General features: G+C 46.3%; 1 protein-coding gene across 4 annotated transcripts in view; it reads left to right on the top strand.

Annotated features, from left to right (window-relative positions):
* cux2b (cut-like homeobox 2b) overlaps window positions 1-17,185 on the top strand; it is a 102,468-nt gene that overhangs the window by 23,431 nt on the left and 61,852 nt on the right. For all 4 annotated transcript variants that reach the window (XM_083979314.1, XM_083979313.1, XM_083979316.1 and 1 more), the window contains exon 2: window positions 13,381-13,491. In XM_083979314.1, coding sequence (XP_083835440.1) covers window positions 13,381-13,491 — 111 coding nt within the window. The remainder of the gene's footprint in view (window positions 1-13,380; window positions 13,492-17,185) is intronic.

The following is a 17,185-nucleotide window of genomic DNA, read 5'->3' as shown; positions in this document are numbered from 1 at the left end:
TGCGGATTAGGCAGCGCCTCTGAGCCGGAACAAGTCTGTCTGGGAAGGGATGAAGGCTACAAACCATAGATCTAATTCCCGCTCACGCTGCTAGACAGCAGAGACACTCTCGCACAGCCAGTGTGAGTTAGGCCCATTTGCTCCCCTCAGTCTGAGGCGAGCGAAAAAACACGGGAGCAGACGGAGGAGAAGTTGACAGACTCCTCACATCCTGCCCTCTCTCCTGACTCCTCCGTGCTGTTTCCAGCCCACCTCCAAAAAGCTGTCTCCAGCTCGCACTCGTTTTTTTCCCCCTGTTTTTTTAGTTTTTTATTGTTTCTCGTGCTGCAGGTCTTTATTATTGCTGACATTAACATGAACACAGTGCAAAAACAGGTTCCACTGTAATCCTGGGAGGGAGAAAAAGGGCATTCCACAGGCTGTGCAGAAAATGTTTGCACCTGTGGCCCCATTGATTGCGTGCTCGAAACTCCATTGCTCTGAAGTTCATGTCTTTTTAATGTGCGTAATGCTTTTGCCTCAGGTCATGCGATTGCCCCGAGGTTAAGGAAGGTTCACGGAGGAGTGTGCGGCGGCGGATTAGCCCATTTTGCCATCCTCCCGCCCGAACATGGCTTCACCCTTCCGCGCCTCCACGCGCACCAAAAAAATAAAAGAACCAAAACCTAGTGCCCTCTCGTCAGCACACCCAAAACCTGACCCCGTAGCCATGCGATGCAGGGCTGAGATCAATGCGGCTGACCCACATACACTGGGTCAGCCCCTGACCTGAATTAACCTGTGAATGCTATCAATCATGTAACTAATGATGTTCAGGGGCCTGCAGGCTCTGTGGCACTTTCACCAAAAAAAAAAAAAAAAAAAAAAGTAAGCCGGGCTTTCCCCTCAGTTCCACCACAGTTTCTAACACTTACTTCAGAGAACCTCCAAAAAAATCAATGGGATTGCTTTAGTTATTAAGGCTGGTTTTTAGAGCTCTGTTAGTTGTGAGGAGGAATGGAGATGTTGGTGTGAGGGGCCCCCTGCTCTCTCCCCGTCGTGCCTGTCTCTCCCATCACAGCCCTCTGCACCCTGCGTGCCCGGTAATGAGTTGTATTACATGCTCTGTGGTGGGCAGGTCTTGTGTTTCGGAGGCTGTATTCAATTTTTGTACTGTGAATGGAGGAAGAGGGGGGGGGGGGGGCTCTTTGTGTGTCTTTGAGAGGCACTGAATTGAAACGGTGTGCACCGAGTGAAGCTGATGAGGAGAGAGCGAGTCCTGAGAGGAACATGTGGATGCCTGGCAGGCAGCGAAACACTGCGCTACGTTTTTGTGTGCACTTGTGCGTGGACGTGCATCTAACAGTGTGTCTGCAAATGATCTCCGCGCGCCTGCAAAAGCGCCTTCTGTGTGCTCGCCGCAGACGGGGGTTTTCTGACTTGAGTTGGATGCGCGTCGATTTAGCCGCAGTTATTCGCTTTACTTATCCCACGTTTCCGAACGGCCCGCCAAACAGTTAGGGTGTATTACATGAATGAAAATCTACTCCCAAGTCTGCTCATTCATCACCCGAGCCTCTCATCGTGACCCTTCATAAGGACCGGCGAGGGTCCTAGCTATGGGCTAAGTGATTTTATGAGCAGCATCATGGGGCTCAGGTCTTATTCCTTTTTGTAGGAATGAATTTTCTACTTAGATGGCAACAAACTGCATTTGCACTTAAAACATATTCTGTAATCTTCTGTTATTTTACATACAAATTGCATCCTGGGCGATGCATTCATCATTGCTCATATCCAGCCCACTCTTAAATGAAAAATGTATCTGAGATGAATAATGGATCCCTCCATAGTATAATTTTGTGTTACTTGAATATAGTCGAGAGTTTCTCCTCTGCCTTATCCTCTAAATTCCCCCCCACCGAACCCCCCTTTCTCGCCTGGATGATGTTTTAAAGGAGGGAGATATGAAGAAAAATTACTTTTTTACCACGGTTATTGTTTACCTGCGAATGTTTCACAATATGAAACCTCTTCGACGCACCTAATATGCGGAATATGGCATGGGGAAAAAAAAGCAAAGCGCCATCGCAGATCACGGGCGCAGCCACTTCCTCGGGCGCACCCCACATCTCCACGCCAATCAATCATGATCATGTACCGTACCGTGTAGCAGTCTGAGAAATGTAGTGGGTGGAACAGTTGGTTGGGATAGTGCTGGTAGCTAAGCTAGAGCTCACAGGTGCCGGAGTGTAGTGGCAGCGTCGGAGGGTTCCTCCGAGGTCTATGGGTGGGCAGCCTTGTGTGAAGACGGGAGAATTGAGGTTGAGTAGCCGAGCCCTCTGTCTTTATCTCTAATTACATGGTGGGGCTTGGGGAGATTGGGCAGAAGTGTAAAGCCCCTACGGATAGCTGCCCCCCCCCCCCCCCCCCCCCACCATCCTCCTCCTCCACCTCCTCCTCCTGGCTGTAACACAGCAGGGTCTGAGGGTGTGAAGCAGAACCACGCCTGGTGGGGCTTCTAATCCCACCACAGACATTCTCCCCGGGGAGCCCCCCCTGGTTTTTTTTCTCTCCGTACACGGCAGCTCGGCAGTCTGCCTCATTCCAGCCCCGCCGCTGGGGGAGAAGCACGCCGAGGCTCTGGCAGCCCACTCTGTCGTGCTCTACTTGCTCCTGTCGGTTTCCGTCGTCCCCAAAGTTTCCCGGCGCCGTCCTGGGAGACATCCTGACACCGAGTTGCAGATGGGAAGCGTTGGACCGAGGCAGCTGGTGTCACAATGTGGATTGGAATTCACAGTTGGGATAAAATATGAAACAAATATGTCATTATACATATGTTTGCCACAGTTTGTTCATCCAGCTGTTTCCTCGCTCAGCCCCCCGCCCCTCTTTCCTCCCTCTTGCCTTGCCATACAAAACCTGAGCAGGGTTCACCGCCACCGCTAGTAACGCGCGTTTTCGTCCTACTCCATCCCGTGGCACTCGAAAGCCATCACTTCACTCAGTCCTGCACTGTGGAATTTAAAGGGATAGTTCAACATTTTGGCAAATTGGCCCATTGCCATAATCCCTATAGTTTTAGGAGTAGGTTTGTTACCTTTATTTGTCGGTGCAAGCTATTTTTTAGAATGGTGGAGCAGTGCTCAGAGCTACACTCATGGGATTTCTTTGTTTCCCTCATCAAACTCATCAAATACACAATCCAACAACTCCAAAATGCTCTGGTGGACAAGTTGTGACCTACATTCACCACACTATGAGATAATAATGGAACGCTTTGAGACAGAGTTGATTTCGAGGCAAAAGAGACTGCTTGCTGAAAAACCCCGACAGGAACACGCATCAGCGGTTTTGCATGAATTTACCTCGAAAACAACTCCGTCTCGTAACGTTCCGTTATTATCTCATAGCGTGGTGAATGTGCACGTCACACCTTGTCCACGCAAGCGTTTGGAGTTGTTGGATTGTGTATTTGATGATTAGCCTCTGTAGCGTAGCTCTGAGCAGCTAGCGGCTCTGCTCCGCCGTTCTAAAAAATAGCTTGCACCGACCATTAAAGGTAAGGAACCTACTGCTATGACTGGAGAGATTATAGCAGTGGGCCAATTTGCCAAAATGTTGAACTATCCCTTTAATGTTTACACAGTTTGTTGTTTTGATGATATGAGGCAACACTATCAAAGCAGAGCACAGAACACACTTCACTACAAATGAAGAAGGCAGAATTATTCCCAGTCAGTTAAGTGTCCTTTGATTCCTTTGCAAGTTTAATCTGCAGAAATCGATAAAAGGATGCATGTTGGGCTTGGGAGTCAACAGCAGCAGTGTTTGATGGGTAAACGGACAACCAAATGGATGATGTGGGGGAGCATTCATCTTTCTTTGCTAAATTGGGGGCCGCTGGATCCCGGCTAATTGATTGATCGCTCGACTTGCTGATACAATCAAAGCCTGGCCTGATTTATGGCGATAAATCGATTGATTAATAAGGCTTTCCGTGGCCGGGGTTGGTCGGCGGCGGTGGTGGTGGAGGGGGATGCTGCAGGGGGTGGAGGCAGAGACACCTCCAAGTCACACATCCGTCTCGGCGCCGTCAGCCTTGTTGGTTTAGTGTGGTAATAAGAAAAGGCCTGGATCTCCCTGCTGACATTTACAAAGAGCCGGCTGGCTGTGACCCGCTCCCTAGATTAACCTCCACTTGTTCTCATAAGCACCACTGATATTAAAAGATGTGGAGCAGCGGCAGCCCGGGAAAAAAACAAAAATGAAGTGTGACTTTTTATTCGGTTCACCGTTTGCATACATCATTAGGGGGGGAACGACAAAAATCAATTGCACATTCCAGAATAAATAAAAACAAATATCTTGAGCGGCGTAATGCGAGGGGGCCTCTTGTTGACTCTTTCCAGATTACATTTAGCCGGGTGTTTAAACGCTGATTTACAGCAAGATGGAGTCCATTCCCCGCCACTCGCCTGCCCGTCTGCCTTCGCCTGCTCAGAATATGAAATGGAAGTTAAACACTGTGAATCTCCAGTGTGGGGAGGAGGGCTCTGGACGTGTGGGCAGCGTAGCATCAAATAGATTGTGTTTCCTCCCGTGTAAACGCCTAATGTGTGCCGAGCGCTCTGACACAGATGAATGTAAGGAATTTGCTGTAAAGACTTTACGGCCCTTTTGAGAGACGTGGCTGGGAACCGGCGGCGTGGAACCTGCTCCACGCCCCCCTGACCACATGTACGTACACACACACACACACAGCTGCACAAGTGCTTACACATGCACACATGTCAAGGCACACGGCCCTCCGAGGAGAGCAGCTACATCAAACCGTTAAGGCTGGCGGCGGACACCGGGGATACTTTTTATTTGCTTTGGGTCAGAAATGGCGGCGCTGATGATGTGATGAGAATTATCTCTCAGACCTGCTCCACGCCGCGCGCTCTGTTATGGCAGGAAATAATCCTGCTGATTCTCTTGACCGGGCTTTATCATTTAATATATGAGAGCTGGCTCCTGCCGCAGAACAGGACAAATTATAAAGTGATTCATGTATAAACTGCCCTTTTCAAGTGGCTGCTCCTGTTCTGCGGCAGACGCAAAAAGGCGCCCGCCTGATCTTGAAGTCTTTGTGACGGCGCTCGCAGCTCCTTGTTGTCAGCAGCGGTTTTATTCCCACTCTCACCGCTCTATTTAGATTCATTTATTTTTGGTTCAAATGCTGTAAAATGAAAGTGCGACGGAGAGAAGGAGGGTAAAGGGAGCGTTCCCTCCCTCTCTCAGACAGGTGGCCCCGGTTTATGTCGCCCGGCCCCAGGGGCCCCCTGCTAACCGAGTCTGAGCGAGAGGTGGGACCCGTCTCTCAGCAGCTACACAGGTGGTGTGAAACACAGCCCCCATCTCCGCACCTGAAATATTCAGATTCTTCCAGCGGCGTCGCTTTGATCTCGCTGCAATCGACAAGGGAAAACGGAGAGAGTAGGGGGGAGAAAACAACAAAAACAAGAGGAAGAGCAGCACACCTGAGAGCGAACAGATTGACATTTCTTAAGAGAGAATAAACAATCGCGGGGTTAGCCGCGTTGCGATCGCTGCAGCTCGTCGTTTCCAGGTGAAAGTGGGCCATGGCGGCGGCGCCGGTGACGGCTGCATCTATGGAGCCGTCCCTCCCCTCCCACTGACTGACCTCAATGGTGGAGCTTCACAGAGACCGGCCCCCCCACGGTGCGCTGCTCTTCTCCCACTTTGAAAGAAAACACAAAAACAAACCCTGTCCCCAATTTTATTGTTCAAGTTCCACACCTGATATTTTATGCCCCCCGCCCCCCCTACCCCCCCTCCTCCTCCTCTGAAAGGAAAAAAAAAAAAAAAGACTTGAGCTCCCAGGTCTTTGTGTTGTGAAGCGCTGGCTGTTTCTTCCTCCTCCTGGCTATTGTGAAACCTCCCAGTCGCTCCTCCACACTCACGTCTCCATTTGAGTCATTCATCTGGCCGACGGAGGTTATCATGTCTTCTCCCAGGTTTCAACCCACTAGTCTGCTAATGAATCATAGGACTGTGTAATTAGTCACCCGGCATGTACCACACAATGACAATAGACACCCTGATTGTAACCACAGAGTTTGAAGGGAGCAGAACAATGGTCGGCCTTAATGATGATAAATAAGGTGTTGTAATTGGCCTTCGTTCGGAGCGTTCAGTCATAGATTGTAATTTGAAGTTTTTTAATCGGAGGACATTTAAAGTTGTTCATCAGGTTCAGAGTGGATCCGGGGCTGTAATGAGATGTGTTCATGATACCTCCTGATACTGTTTGGAATAAGACTTGACAATAAAATGGAATTAACATGATCATGCTAAGATGTGTCACCAATACATCAGTGAGAAATAAGAAACGTGCGTGTGTGCGCATGTGTGTCCAAGTGTGCATGTTGGAATTATAGAGAGGGAAGTGTTGACAAGTAGGCTGTGCTCTGGTGCATCAGGCGCCAAAAACTCTCTAAATGAAGCAGGGTATGACGAATAATGGCTGACAACACCAGTCACACCTTTTGCTGATGGTTGTAATGCTCACACGCTTCTCCTTCCTTTTGTAAGATTTAGCATGCTGTTTGAAGACAGCCTGACTGACTGGGGATTAATTATTTTGGATGATTTATCAGACTTACCAGTCCAGAGTTTAGAGAGGTGTCAAAATGAAATGTGATTTTTCCTCGTTTGTAAGTCCTCACGATCTATACTCTGCCTACACGTTCTCCCCGCGCGGCGCGTTGCAGTGCCGCTGCGGCGGAGTGGACGGATGTAATGTGCGAGGTCAGGGGGGAGGCTCCCACCCGGGGGGTATCGCAGTGGGACCCCACGGAGGGGTCGCCACATAAATCCGAGGTGTCACGAGACGATGCGGACTGAAAGCGGAAAAACACTTGCTCATCAAGATTATGTTTTCTTTTTAAACATCTTTTAATTGTTGCTCTTTGTGATGCAAATGACGAGATAATTTTATCTCTCCAAGCCCATAAACATTATTAAAATAACCACTTTCGGTTGAGTTGATTGCAAGTAACAGGCATATGCAATCACTGACGGCAGGTTGCGAGTACACACACTGCTTCATTTTCATAGTTTCACATTCAGAGGAAAAAAGAATGTATTTTTGCTTTTTAGGTAGATGAGAATACATGCCACCGTATCACTCACACATCAGTGCAGTGGTTACTTTAGCTTTGACTGACACCAACCCTGGCAACTTAAAGGGATAGTTTTTGGCCCATTGCCATAATCCCTATAGTCATAGCAGTAGGTTCGTTACCTTTAATTGTCAGTGCAAGATATTATCAGAACGGCAGAGCAGAGCTGCGAGCTGCTCAGAGCTACGCAGTCTCTGCATTTACCTTGAAAACAACTTGTTATTATCTCATAGCGTGGTGAATGTGCAGCTCACAACTTGTCCACCAGAGCGTTTTGGAGTTGTTGGATTGTGTATTTGATAAGTTTGATGAGGGAAACCAAGAAATCCCATTAGCCTCCGTAGGATAGCTCTGAGCAGCTCACGGCTCTGCTCCGCCGTTCTAAAAATAGCTTGCGCCAACAATTAAAGGTAACGAACCTACTGCTATGACTATAGGGATTATGGCAATGGGCCAATTTGACAAAAATGTTGAACTATCCATTTAACCTTTCTCTGAATCATGACAAAGGGCTAAACTCCACCCATCTGGCGCTCGCAGCGGGTAAAAACACACCCCTCCTATGCAAGCGGTATATGACGCAGGTGTGACGCGGTCTAACGGCGGCGTGGCGGCGGCGTGAATGCTCTCAGCTGATGGAGAGTAAAAGTGAAGGAGCAGCAGTCGGTGGTAAACAGATGGAGGTGATAGAACCCCCACCCTACCCCACCCCTCAGTGCTCCCTGTCAGAGGCCACGTGCTCGGCTCACGTTCTGAGCGCCGGGTCACAGAGGTCAGAGGCTCCTCCTCCCGCTTGACTCCCTCTGTCTGGACGCTCCAGCACACACACACACACATGAATACACACACACACTTGCAGCCTGTTCTGCCCTTAACTGATGCTCGGCCCAAGGAGGCCAGATAAGAGTTCGTTTTTGGATCTTTCATATGGACAGGCGCCAATGCCACCAACCCCTCCCCACACAAAAACACCACTCCCTCCTCCCTCAGTGGCTGGATGGGGTGCGGTGGGGGTGGGGGTGGGGTTGCCAGTAATAATGTTGAGGCCAGACTAGACTGCAGTGATTGGGGCCATTGATTGTGGTGATTTGATTTATTGATCAGTCCCCCCCTCTCAAATGTGGCGTCTGAGATGCGGGGCTAATCTGAGGCAGCTATGGACAATCTTGTGCCTCCACAGAGAATGGGAGGCGATAAGGAATGTATGAAAGGAAACTACACTTATCTTAATCACACACTGGTCCCTGCTCTGCCTCGCCGCAGACCCCGCGCACGGATGTCAACGCACATGTGTCTCTTTGCTTGTCTCCGAGTCTGTGTACATGTGTGTGTGTGCCCGCTCTTTTTTGTGAGACCTTGCGTGCAAGAGTGTGTGTGTGTGTGTGTGTGCTTTTGCGTCGGTGTGCGAATGCGGTGGGGGTTGTGAGGCAGTACAGTCACCAGGCAGAACAGAGTGGATCTATAAATTGATGGAATTCAAAGCCTCCAGCATCGATTACCATTATAACAAACAGCAGCACACAGAATGTCTGATTATTTTTAGACAAAGATTCTGTGCTCTCAGCAGCAATTCTGCTGATGCTGTCACACTTTCAGACATCTGCCTATGATTGCAATTAGATGGGATACAAAAAGAAAAATAATACCCCATCTGCATTTTCCCCACTCTCCTCCTCCTCCCTATTTTTCCCTCTTTAATTTGTGCCGTCCAAGCCCAGTACGCACAATAGTGATTTTGACTCAGTCTACCTCATTGCAGTACCTTGGTAGTCTTTTTTTTCTTTTCTTTCCTCCACTTGTCAACATTTTCCACCATGGGTTGTCTTTGTGAAAGGCTAGAAAATAGCTTACCGCTACAGATGTAATCAAGACGAGCTAGGTTTAATGAATCAATGTCAAATCTGCTCCGAGACAATACATTAGTGAGCCCTGCAGTTTACTTAAAACATTCACACTTGCACACATTGTTACAGTACATTGTTCTGCTTTTGTTCTTTTTTTTAATTCAAAGGTAATTTTGGATCTGCGGATCTAGATTTGATTATTAGACTCTTTACCCTCGGTTTGTTAAAACAGACATAACTCAGCGCTCGTCACTTAAATCAAACACCGCATATTTGAGAAGCGGCTTTGACTCGCCACCCCTGGCTTCAATTTATCTTTTATCCCTCACCCAGTCTGGTCTGAGGGGACCACTCCCTGCACTTTTTTTTGCAGCAACATACTTCCATCAACCTGAGATGCCTTGATCATATAAATGGTAAAAAAAAGTGGCTGGATGTCAGACCGTGCAGGCTCCTCCACTGCTGCATGATGGTAGCGTCCATCTTCAGTCCCCTCCGTGTCAGAAGGACAGTGTCTGCATTTGCTCACCACCACATGAGTCATGGTTTCACACTTTTTTTGTCCTTTTTTCCCGGTGTGAAGCAGTTCATTGAGTTTCAAGTCCATTTACTGGCTGCAGGTCCATCCTGTTAAAGCCAATAAGCTTCTTGTTTCTTGGTCTTTGTTTTTGAGTCAGAAGTCCCCAAGATTGCTTTTCCCCCCTCTCGCAGATTGAGTTGAGGCCCGCCAAGACCGGTTTCCATGCTGAAAATCCCTCTTTCCTGCCCCTCCAGCCCCAGTGACAGCTCCACCCTCCCCGGGGGGAACTCATCAATTATGGCTGGATGTTTGACTGGCAGAGGCTTAATGACAGGAGCTCTGTATTGACCCGACTGCCACACACTGAAAATTTGGTCCCAATCGTCCTTTTTAAAACCTGTCAAACGATTACCGAGAAGCTCCTCTTCGCTCAGCCGGTTGAACTTGCCCTGTCCCCTTTTTTCTAAGTGGTCAAGACATCAGGAGCAACATGTTCATGCAAATGGGTTTTTATGAAGGATGAGGCTCAATATAATGGAAGGAGATAAGTTAATTTTATCAGGGAACTCAAAGGTGCCCTGGTTCTAGGTTGAAATGGATCATGTCTGATTAGGAGGCAGAGGAAAAATCTTCTTTAGTATCTTTTGTCTCCTGAGATAGCGCAGCAAAAACACCAGAGTTCCTCCCATCATCAATCTGAGGAAGACAACCGACGTAGCAAACACTGCTGTTCTGCTTCACTTGGTCTCAGAGAGACAGACAGTAGGTTTCCTTTGATGGGCTCCTGCCCAGGCCTCCCTGCCTCCATAATGCTCTAGAAACCGTAGGGGTGCTTTGAAAATAACCGTGCCATTATGATTGCACTGTTTGGCTTGCATACAGCAGAAGCATTCACCGTTCTCATCAGCTGAGCTGCAATAAGAAGTGAACCCAGCTCTACGCCGAGGCCACTGAAGCACCGGCGGACTTAGAATCGCCACACTGTTATATCTTAAGTACTTATAAAATCCACTCAGTCACTTCTAGAGGAATTTTCTCTTGGCAAGATTAGCCGGTCTGGGGCCATTTGAATCTAGTGGAGGTTGGCTGGCTTCTGAAAGCCCTCTCTCTAATCTGCAGGAAGGCTCATCCCAGATGGACTGTAAGGCCTAACAGGAATTTATAAAGTCCTGTCGCCTTATCCTGTACAGTCACGGCCTTTTTCAGTGACGGTACGATTTACCAGGAATGACACATTTCATGCCGACCAAACGTATCCTAAACATCTGGATAGTACCTGAGTGTAGAATGAATGCTTTTTAAAATTAGATAGGTAACCAGATGTTAAAGTGGCTGGCTGTCTCTTGGACACGTTAAAGGAGATATATTCTGCCCCCTTTCCACAAATTAAGATAGTTCCGAGGTGTCTTAAAGACATGTCTGTGACATGCTTCAGTCAAAATACCCCAAAGATCAAACATCACAGCTCTTCTCATCCTCTCTAAACAGCCCTGTTCAGAACGGCTGGTTTCAGTGCCTGTCCCTTTAAATGCAAATGAACCACTGCTTGCCCCGCCCCTTCTACCGGTCAATTTATAGATTTATTTTTTTTGTCAATTCTCACACTGTGGGGGGCGGAAGGCAAGACAAACACCCAATATGTTAAAGATCCTTCAAAAAGTGATATTTCCTATTATGTCCCCTTTAAGACTATTCTCTCCAGCATTACGTAATAGCTACATTTAGCATTTTAACCCAAAGCTATTTGCCTGGGGTTCACCCATTCACACCATGGCAGTGAGCTAACATGCTAAGCACTGTATGGGCATAGTTTTGGGTTGAGTATCTTTGACATGTGGTCAGTTGGTTAGTCACCTAAAGGACTGGAACAGCAAGTGGAACAGGACCTGCTCCTGCTTAGTTTCAGCTGATGATGCACTAATGAAAACATAATTAGAGAGATTATATCCCATTCTTGCCATTAGATTCCACTATAATCTTTACAATTGTTTGGTAGGAGTGCCACAGACCATGTAGGGAAGTGCAGTCTGAAGTCTGACTAATAACTAGCCAACTTGATTTCACTCATTTTCAGTCCGTTTGCCCTCTAACTTGATTTGAAACAATAGGAAAAGTTGATTTTTGAAGAGTAATAACTGTTGTTTTTGTTTTTCAACATCTTAGCCTTTCTTAACCTCAGTTGTGGATATGAAGTATTGGGAATGTAATCAGGTATCGGTATCGGTTATAAGAAGCAGGAAGTTATCGTTTTCGGTATCAGTGGAAAAAAAAAAGTTACGATGCATCGCTACCAGAAAATGGGAAATAATCTAGTTTGTGGGGGTAAATGGGTTTAAAACCTGTTAATTAGACTTTGACCTTTTGACATTGACACGTTATAGTGTTGCAGTGTAGCATCTCAGCTCATAGTCGTGCATCTCACACCAGACTGTACACTCCGTCCTACCCAGGCAGCTCTCTGGCTCTCCAGCCCAGGGACTTGAACCGGCAGCCCTTCAATTAACGGCGTCCTCCTGACCGACAGGCTGCCACGATCTCATGAGGCCACCGCTGTTGAAGTTTCACCCTTCCATTTTCTCTCTTTTTTCCTTTCCTTCTTTGTGTGATGATTTATTAAATTGCCTTTAAGTAAGACTGCAGATTAATTAAAACACAGTCAATTTAATTTCCCGGCGTCATATATAAATTCACAGTGGTAATTGAATCCCCTACTCCACTTTTATATTGTAACCCAGCAGTTACAAGAGGAGATCCTCATCAATTACGGAGAAATCACAGTCAAAAAACGAAGAGGAGGTGAATGCACGCTTGTCTGTTCCAGCTTTGCTCAGTACAGCAGAGTGGAGTTTGAATCTGTTTTCCTTTTCCTTTTTTTCCTTTTTTTTCTTGTTTGCTGAAAGAGCCGGGAATTGGATGACTGATCAATAATATCGGATTTGCGGATGGCATGTGGTGCAGCTGAGTCCAGCATGAATGCAAGGTTCTGATGAAGGGGCCTGCTGCACAGACAGCTCTGAATAGTGGATCAGACATGCTGCCGGGGTGGAGCTCTCATTTGGTATAACACAAGCATGTAAACAACACGATGTGCAGAGAGACAGACGTTAACGGTGGAACAGCGACCGGGGCTGTTGCTGTTGCTGTTGTTGTTGTATCGAAAAAAAAAAAAAAAGGAGTAATTTGGTCAAAGCTATGGAGGCTGCAGTCATGTATTGAAAATCAGTGCGGGATCAATATAAAGATCGGCGCGGGGGATGGGAGGAGAGACTGAAAAGCAGCTGAAAATAGATGTGACCTGTGGTAATTACGGCAGCAGGCGAGGTGTTGGTGTGTTTGAATCGGGTCTTGGCCGGGCTTAAAAAGCAGCCCTTCATTTCAGGAGGAAGCTCTATTTGTTTGTAAGGCTGTTTGTCAGGTTATTGGGTCTCTGCACGTGACTCACCCCCCCTCCTCCCCTCCCCTTTTTCTCTCACTCACTCACTCACTCTTTCTCTACCCCCTCCCCCTCGCCCCTCGCCCCACTCCCTCCCTCCCTCCCTCACTGGCGCTCTATAGCCGTTGCAAGCGTATTGATTATTTCAAATACTGATTATCTAAAAGGCCTTCTGCTACTGTAGGCATTGGATTTATTTTGGCTTAATTATTTATGGGCCAGGGCTAGCTGTAAGTATTACTGCTGTGAGATCATGAAGGATTACATTGTTAATATTCAGCAGTGTATTTTTATTTATGTACACTCTAAGCTTTACTGGATGAGCGTTGGCAGGCTCCCTAAAGTGCCGTGTCTCTCTCTCTGCTGGTTTTTTTTCTTCTCTCACCGTTCCTCTTCTCTTCTGTGTGTTCATAGAGGGAGCTAAACTCTGTAGCGTCTGAGCTGGCGGGTCGACAAGAGGAGAGCGAACATTCCCACAAGCACCTGGTGGAGCTGAGCAGGGAGTTCAAGAGAAATGTCCCTGAGGTGAGTCGAACGCCCCCCCACCACCACCACCACCACCACCACCCCTCCCTCCCTACCTCACCCACCCACGTTTTCTTCCGACTCCACGTGTCGTTTTCCTCATCTTCACTCCAGCAGGTACCGACCGTCTGCATCGGCAGCCGCTGCTCGAGCCCCCGCACATACTTTTTGTGCAGGGAGTTATTTATTTCTTTTGTAAAAAAAAATCTGCATTAGTGTATATTACCAGAGCAAAAAACACAACACTTGTGAGCAGGCACACACACACACACATATACACACACCTCCCTCTACCTCCTCCTCCTCCTCCTCCTCCCTCGTCCTCATCCAGTAGCTGAGTTAATATTTAAATGCTGAGGCCTTGCAGCAGCGTTAGCCTCTGGCTGGGTGGGATGAGAGTCCAGGGGGCTCATTTACAAAGGGTAAAGCACAACTTTGCCGCTCACTACCGGCTCCGGAGCGAAGAGCAGCAGTGTATGAAAAAGTTATCCGGGCGTCAGAATTGGCAGCTGATATCGACTTCCTCCAAAAAATTTCAGTAATGCCACATGAGCAGGTGTCTCTCCAGCCTCCCGCGAGGAGCAGGACTCTGACTAAACACAATTTGATGAATGCTAATGAAGATGAGCCCCCTGCCGGCGCCGCGCCCGCCTCCCAACACAACAAACACACTTTTTGTACAACTTTTCAAAAAAAACAAAAAAAAAACACTGAAACTTAATGTATACTGGAAACTGGAGACAGAGAGGATGAAAGTGCAGTTTTTAAAAATATATTTTAAATCAGGGGTCTTTAACGGTTTTCAGGACGAGGGCCCCCAAGCTGATGGAGAGATGGAGCAGGGACCCTACTATATATTGTATAAAATTGTGTCTTATAATATAATCCACAGGGTCATATACATGTTTTTATTTAAAGGGATAGTAGCATTTTTTTTAAAGTGGGGTTGTATGATCTACAAATGGCCCCTAAGTACTTTAATTGCAGTAGAAGACTCTCTGCACTCCTCCCGTTAGCAACGCCAGCCCATAGCCCTGCCCAGAGATTTACAACATACAGTGTTGTGAACAGACCCAAAGAAACGGCCTATTTTCGCGGCCTAAAAGAGGTTTTACCTGAAAAAAAAAATACACAGTTCCATTGTTCGCTATAATATAATGTTTTCCAGCCCTTCAAAGTGCAGGAAAAACACAGTTTTTATTTGGACCTAACCAACTGCTGATCGGCGGGCGCTAACCCTGGGCGGAGGGATACGCGAGTTGGTTAGGTCCAAATAAAAACTGCTTTTGGGCTGGCGTTGCTAACGGGAGGAGTGCAGAGAGTCTTCTACTGCAATTAAAGTACTTAGGGGCTATTTGTAGACCATACAACCCCACTTGAAAAAAATGCTACTATCCCTTTAAAACATGTACAGGTACAGTGAGTTGGGGGCCGTTCTACTGCCACTTTATTACCTGATACCAACGCCAATATCCACAATTGCATGATAATCATGCATACAATCCGACAAAATTGACATTTTTATTTAAAACATGAATATAGAAATGAAAAAAATATAAGAAAACTGTCTAATCAACCAAAAATGTTTCAACCCCCTGCAGTACGCGGCCCCCCTGTTGAAGACCTCTGTTTTAAAGCATAGATTTGCAGGGTCATGAGCTCACGTGTACATTGATTGAGTTTTCGGCAGCTGTAATTGTTCCCTTTTTGTATCCTGGCCACAAAGAGACCCCCTTTCTAAAGTGAAGCCAGTGACAGATGAGGGACAAACTACCCCCCACCCCCCCTCATCCCCCCAGCCCATGCATCCACCAGTTCAGCCACAGCTGATATGAGGCTTCTGCAGGCTGAGGTAGATGAATTAAGCACATGTCTTCTGAAATTACAGTCTTTTTTTGGTGCAGAAATTCCCTCTTTGTGTTAGTAGGCCTCTGCCAAGAAAAGAAACACAATTTGTGCAAACAGAAAGCGGGAAGGGGGGGGGGCATCTTTATTTTTCAAGCTCATACCGCTAAAGCATCGTATTATCTTCAGCTAAACTTTGAGAATCTCAGCAGACAGAGCTGTACTGTAGATTCCTGTAATCACTCGACAAGAAGAGTGTGAACAGGAGGAGGATTTACAGCTACCTGTAACTCTTTCAGTACTTTCAGGCCGGTGAATATAACATCTAAACAGACTTGGAAGAGAATGAACCAAGGGCTGAAAAAAATATGCAAAAAAATCATATATAACAGATAATAACTTTCTGTCAGGGTTGTGATGAGTTGATATTTCTCTTGTAATCACTGTTCCCTCTAAGGTGTTTTACTGTGCAATTGCACACTGCTCCCCACCTCTTTGCCCAGAAGACAAAAAAAGTTGCACACTCAAATATCCCCGACTAGTTTACTGTTTATTTCTCCCTAATGTGCGCTTCGAATTGTGAAATTTATGACCTTAACCGTGGTCTGTAGTGCAACTACGATTTAAGTTTTTGCTTGAGAATTATTATTACTGTTCATATCAAGAATGCTTCTGTGCCAAGAGTTGATGACACCAACTTGATGTTAGTTATTTTTTCCATATTGTTCATATGGCAATAAATGCAAAATCTATTTTGCCAAAAGAATATTGTATTTTGTTATCATTAACTGTAACTGACCTAGATATGGAGTAGCCTAGGTAATGTTGTCAAAATAATCTGTTATTAATCATTATAGTAATAGCCAATTGTATTGATATTTGGAGTTGGAGAGGTGAGGCCATAGCACCAGCATGTGGACGTACTGTGTTCGCTTAAGCTGTCGCTCACAGTCGCTCAAGCAGGTCATCAGGGGAGTTGAATTTCTGCTCAGGAGTTTTGAAAATTAGAGGGAACATTGCTTGTAATTAATGAATATATTAGTTATTTTTTCTTGTGTTCAGACAAAGAAATCAAGAATGATGTTACATGTACCTGCTTGACTGTCAAGCATCAACATCAGCATCAGCATCAACTGTAACATCATTCAATTCAATATATACGAGAAGACAAAATGAACATAATCAGTCTAATTAATGAATATGTTCTTTTACATTTGGAGATGATTCAGACTTGGACGTCTCTGTAGCAACAACAGCTTTTCAATTATTGTATGTTGTGACATGTTAGAGGCAGCCTGCGTGATATTAATATTGCTCTCGACCACATAATGATTTCAATATTGTTTCAATTCAATTTTTCAGCGGTTCATCCCTATGTGAACCTATCCTCCCCGCTAACTCTTCCACACGGTCAGCAGCGATGGTACAGAGGAAAAAAAAGCACAATAGTCTGATCCAACATAAATGGTAGATTAAGCTAATACATGAAAAACAACTAAGTAGACATGCACGCTGCACTGCCTGGAGCGTTATCCATATACGTACTCCACCTCCCCGAGCAGCACTCAGTGATGGAGCTTGTACTGGACTTATCTGAGAAGTTAGAAGCGTTCACCTGACAAATGCAGTTTTTAAATGAAACTTGCAAACTTTGCATCAGTCGTAATATTAAGTGTCAGTTTTTTAATGTGAAACACCGCACTGAGAATTCTACTTTATATTTGCATTCTGTGTTGTTTTTTCATTCTTTCGGCCGTGCGACCCCGTTCTACCTTTCTTTGCAAAGTATAAAAAATGGCAATTAGGATATCGAACTGCATACATTAGAAGCTAAATCTGTGAATGATAT

This window comes from Trachurus trachurus (assembly GCF_905171665.1).
Source record: "Trachurus trachurus genome assembly, chromosome: 9".
Taxonomy (NCBI): Eukaryota; Metazoa; Chordata; class Actinopteri; order Carangiformes; family Carangidae; genus Trachurus; species Trachurus trachurus.
Note: the sequence above shows the minus strand (reverse complement) of the source record. Positions and strands in the feature narration are given on the sequence as shown.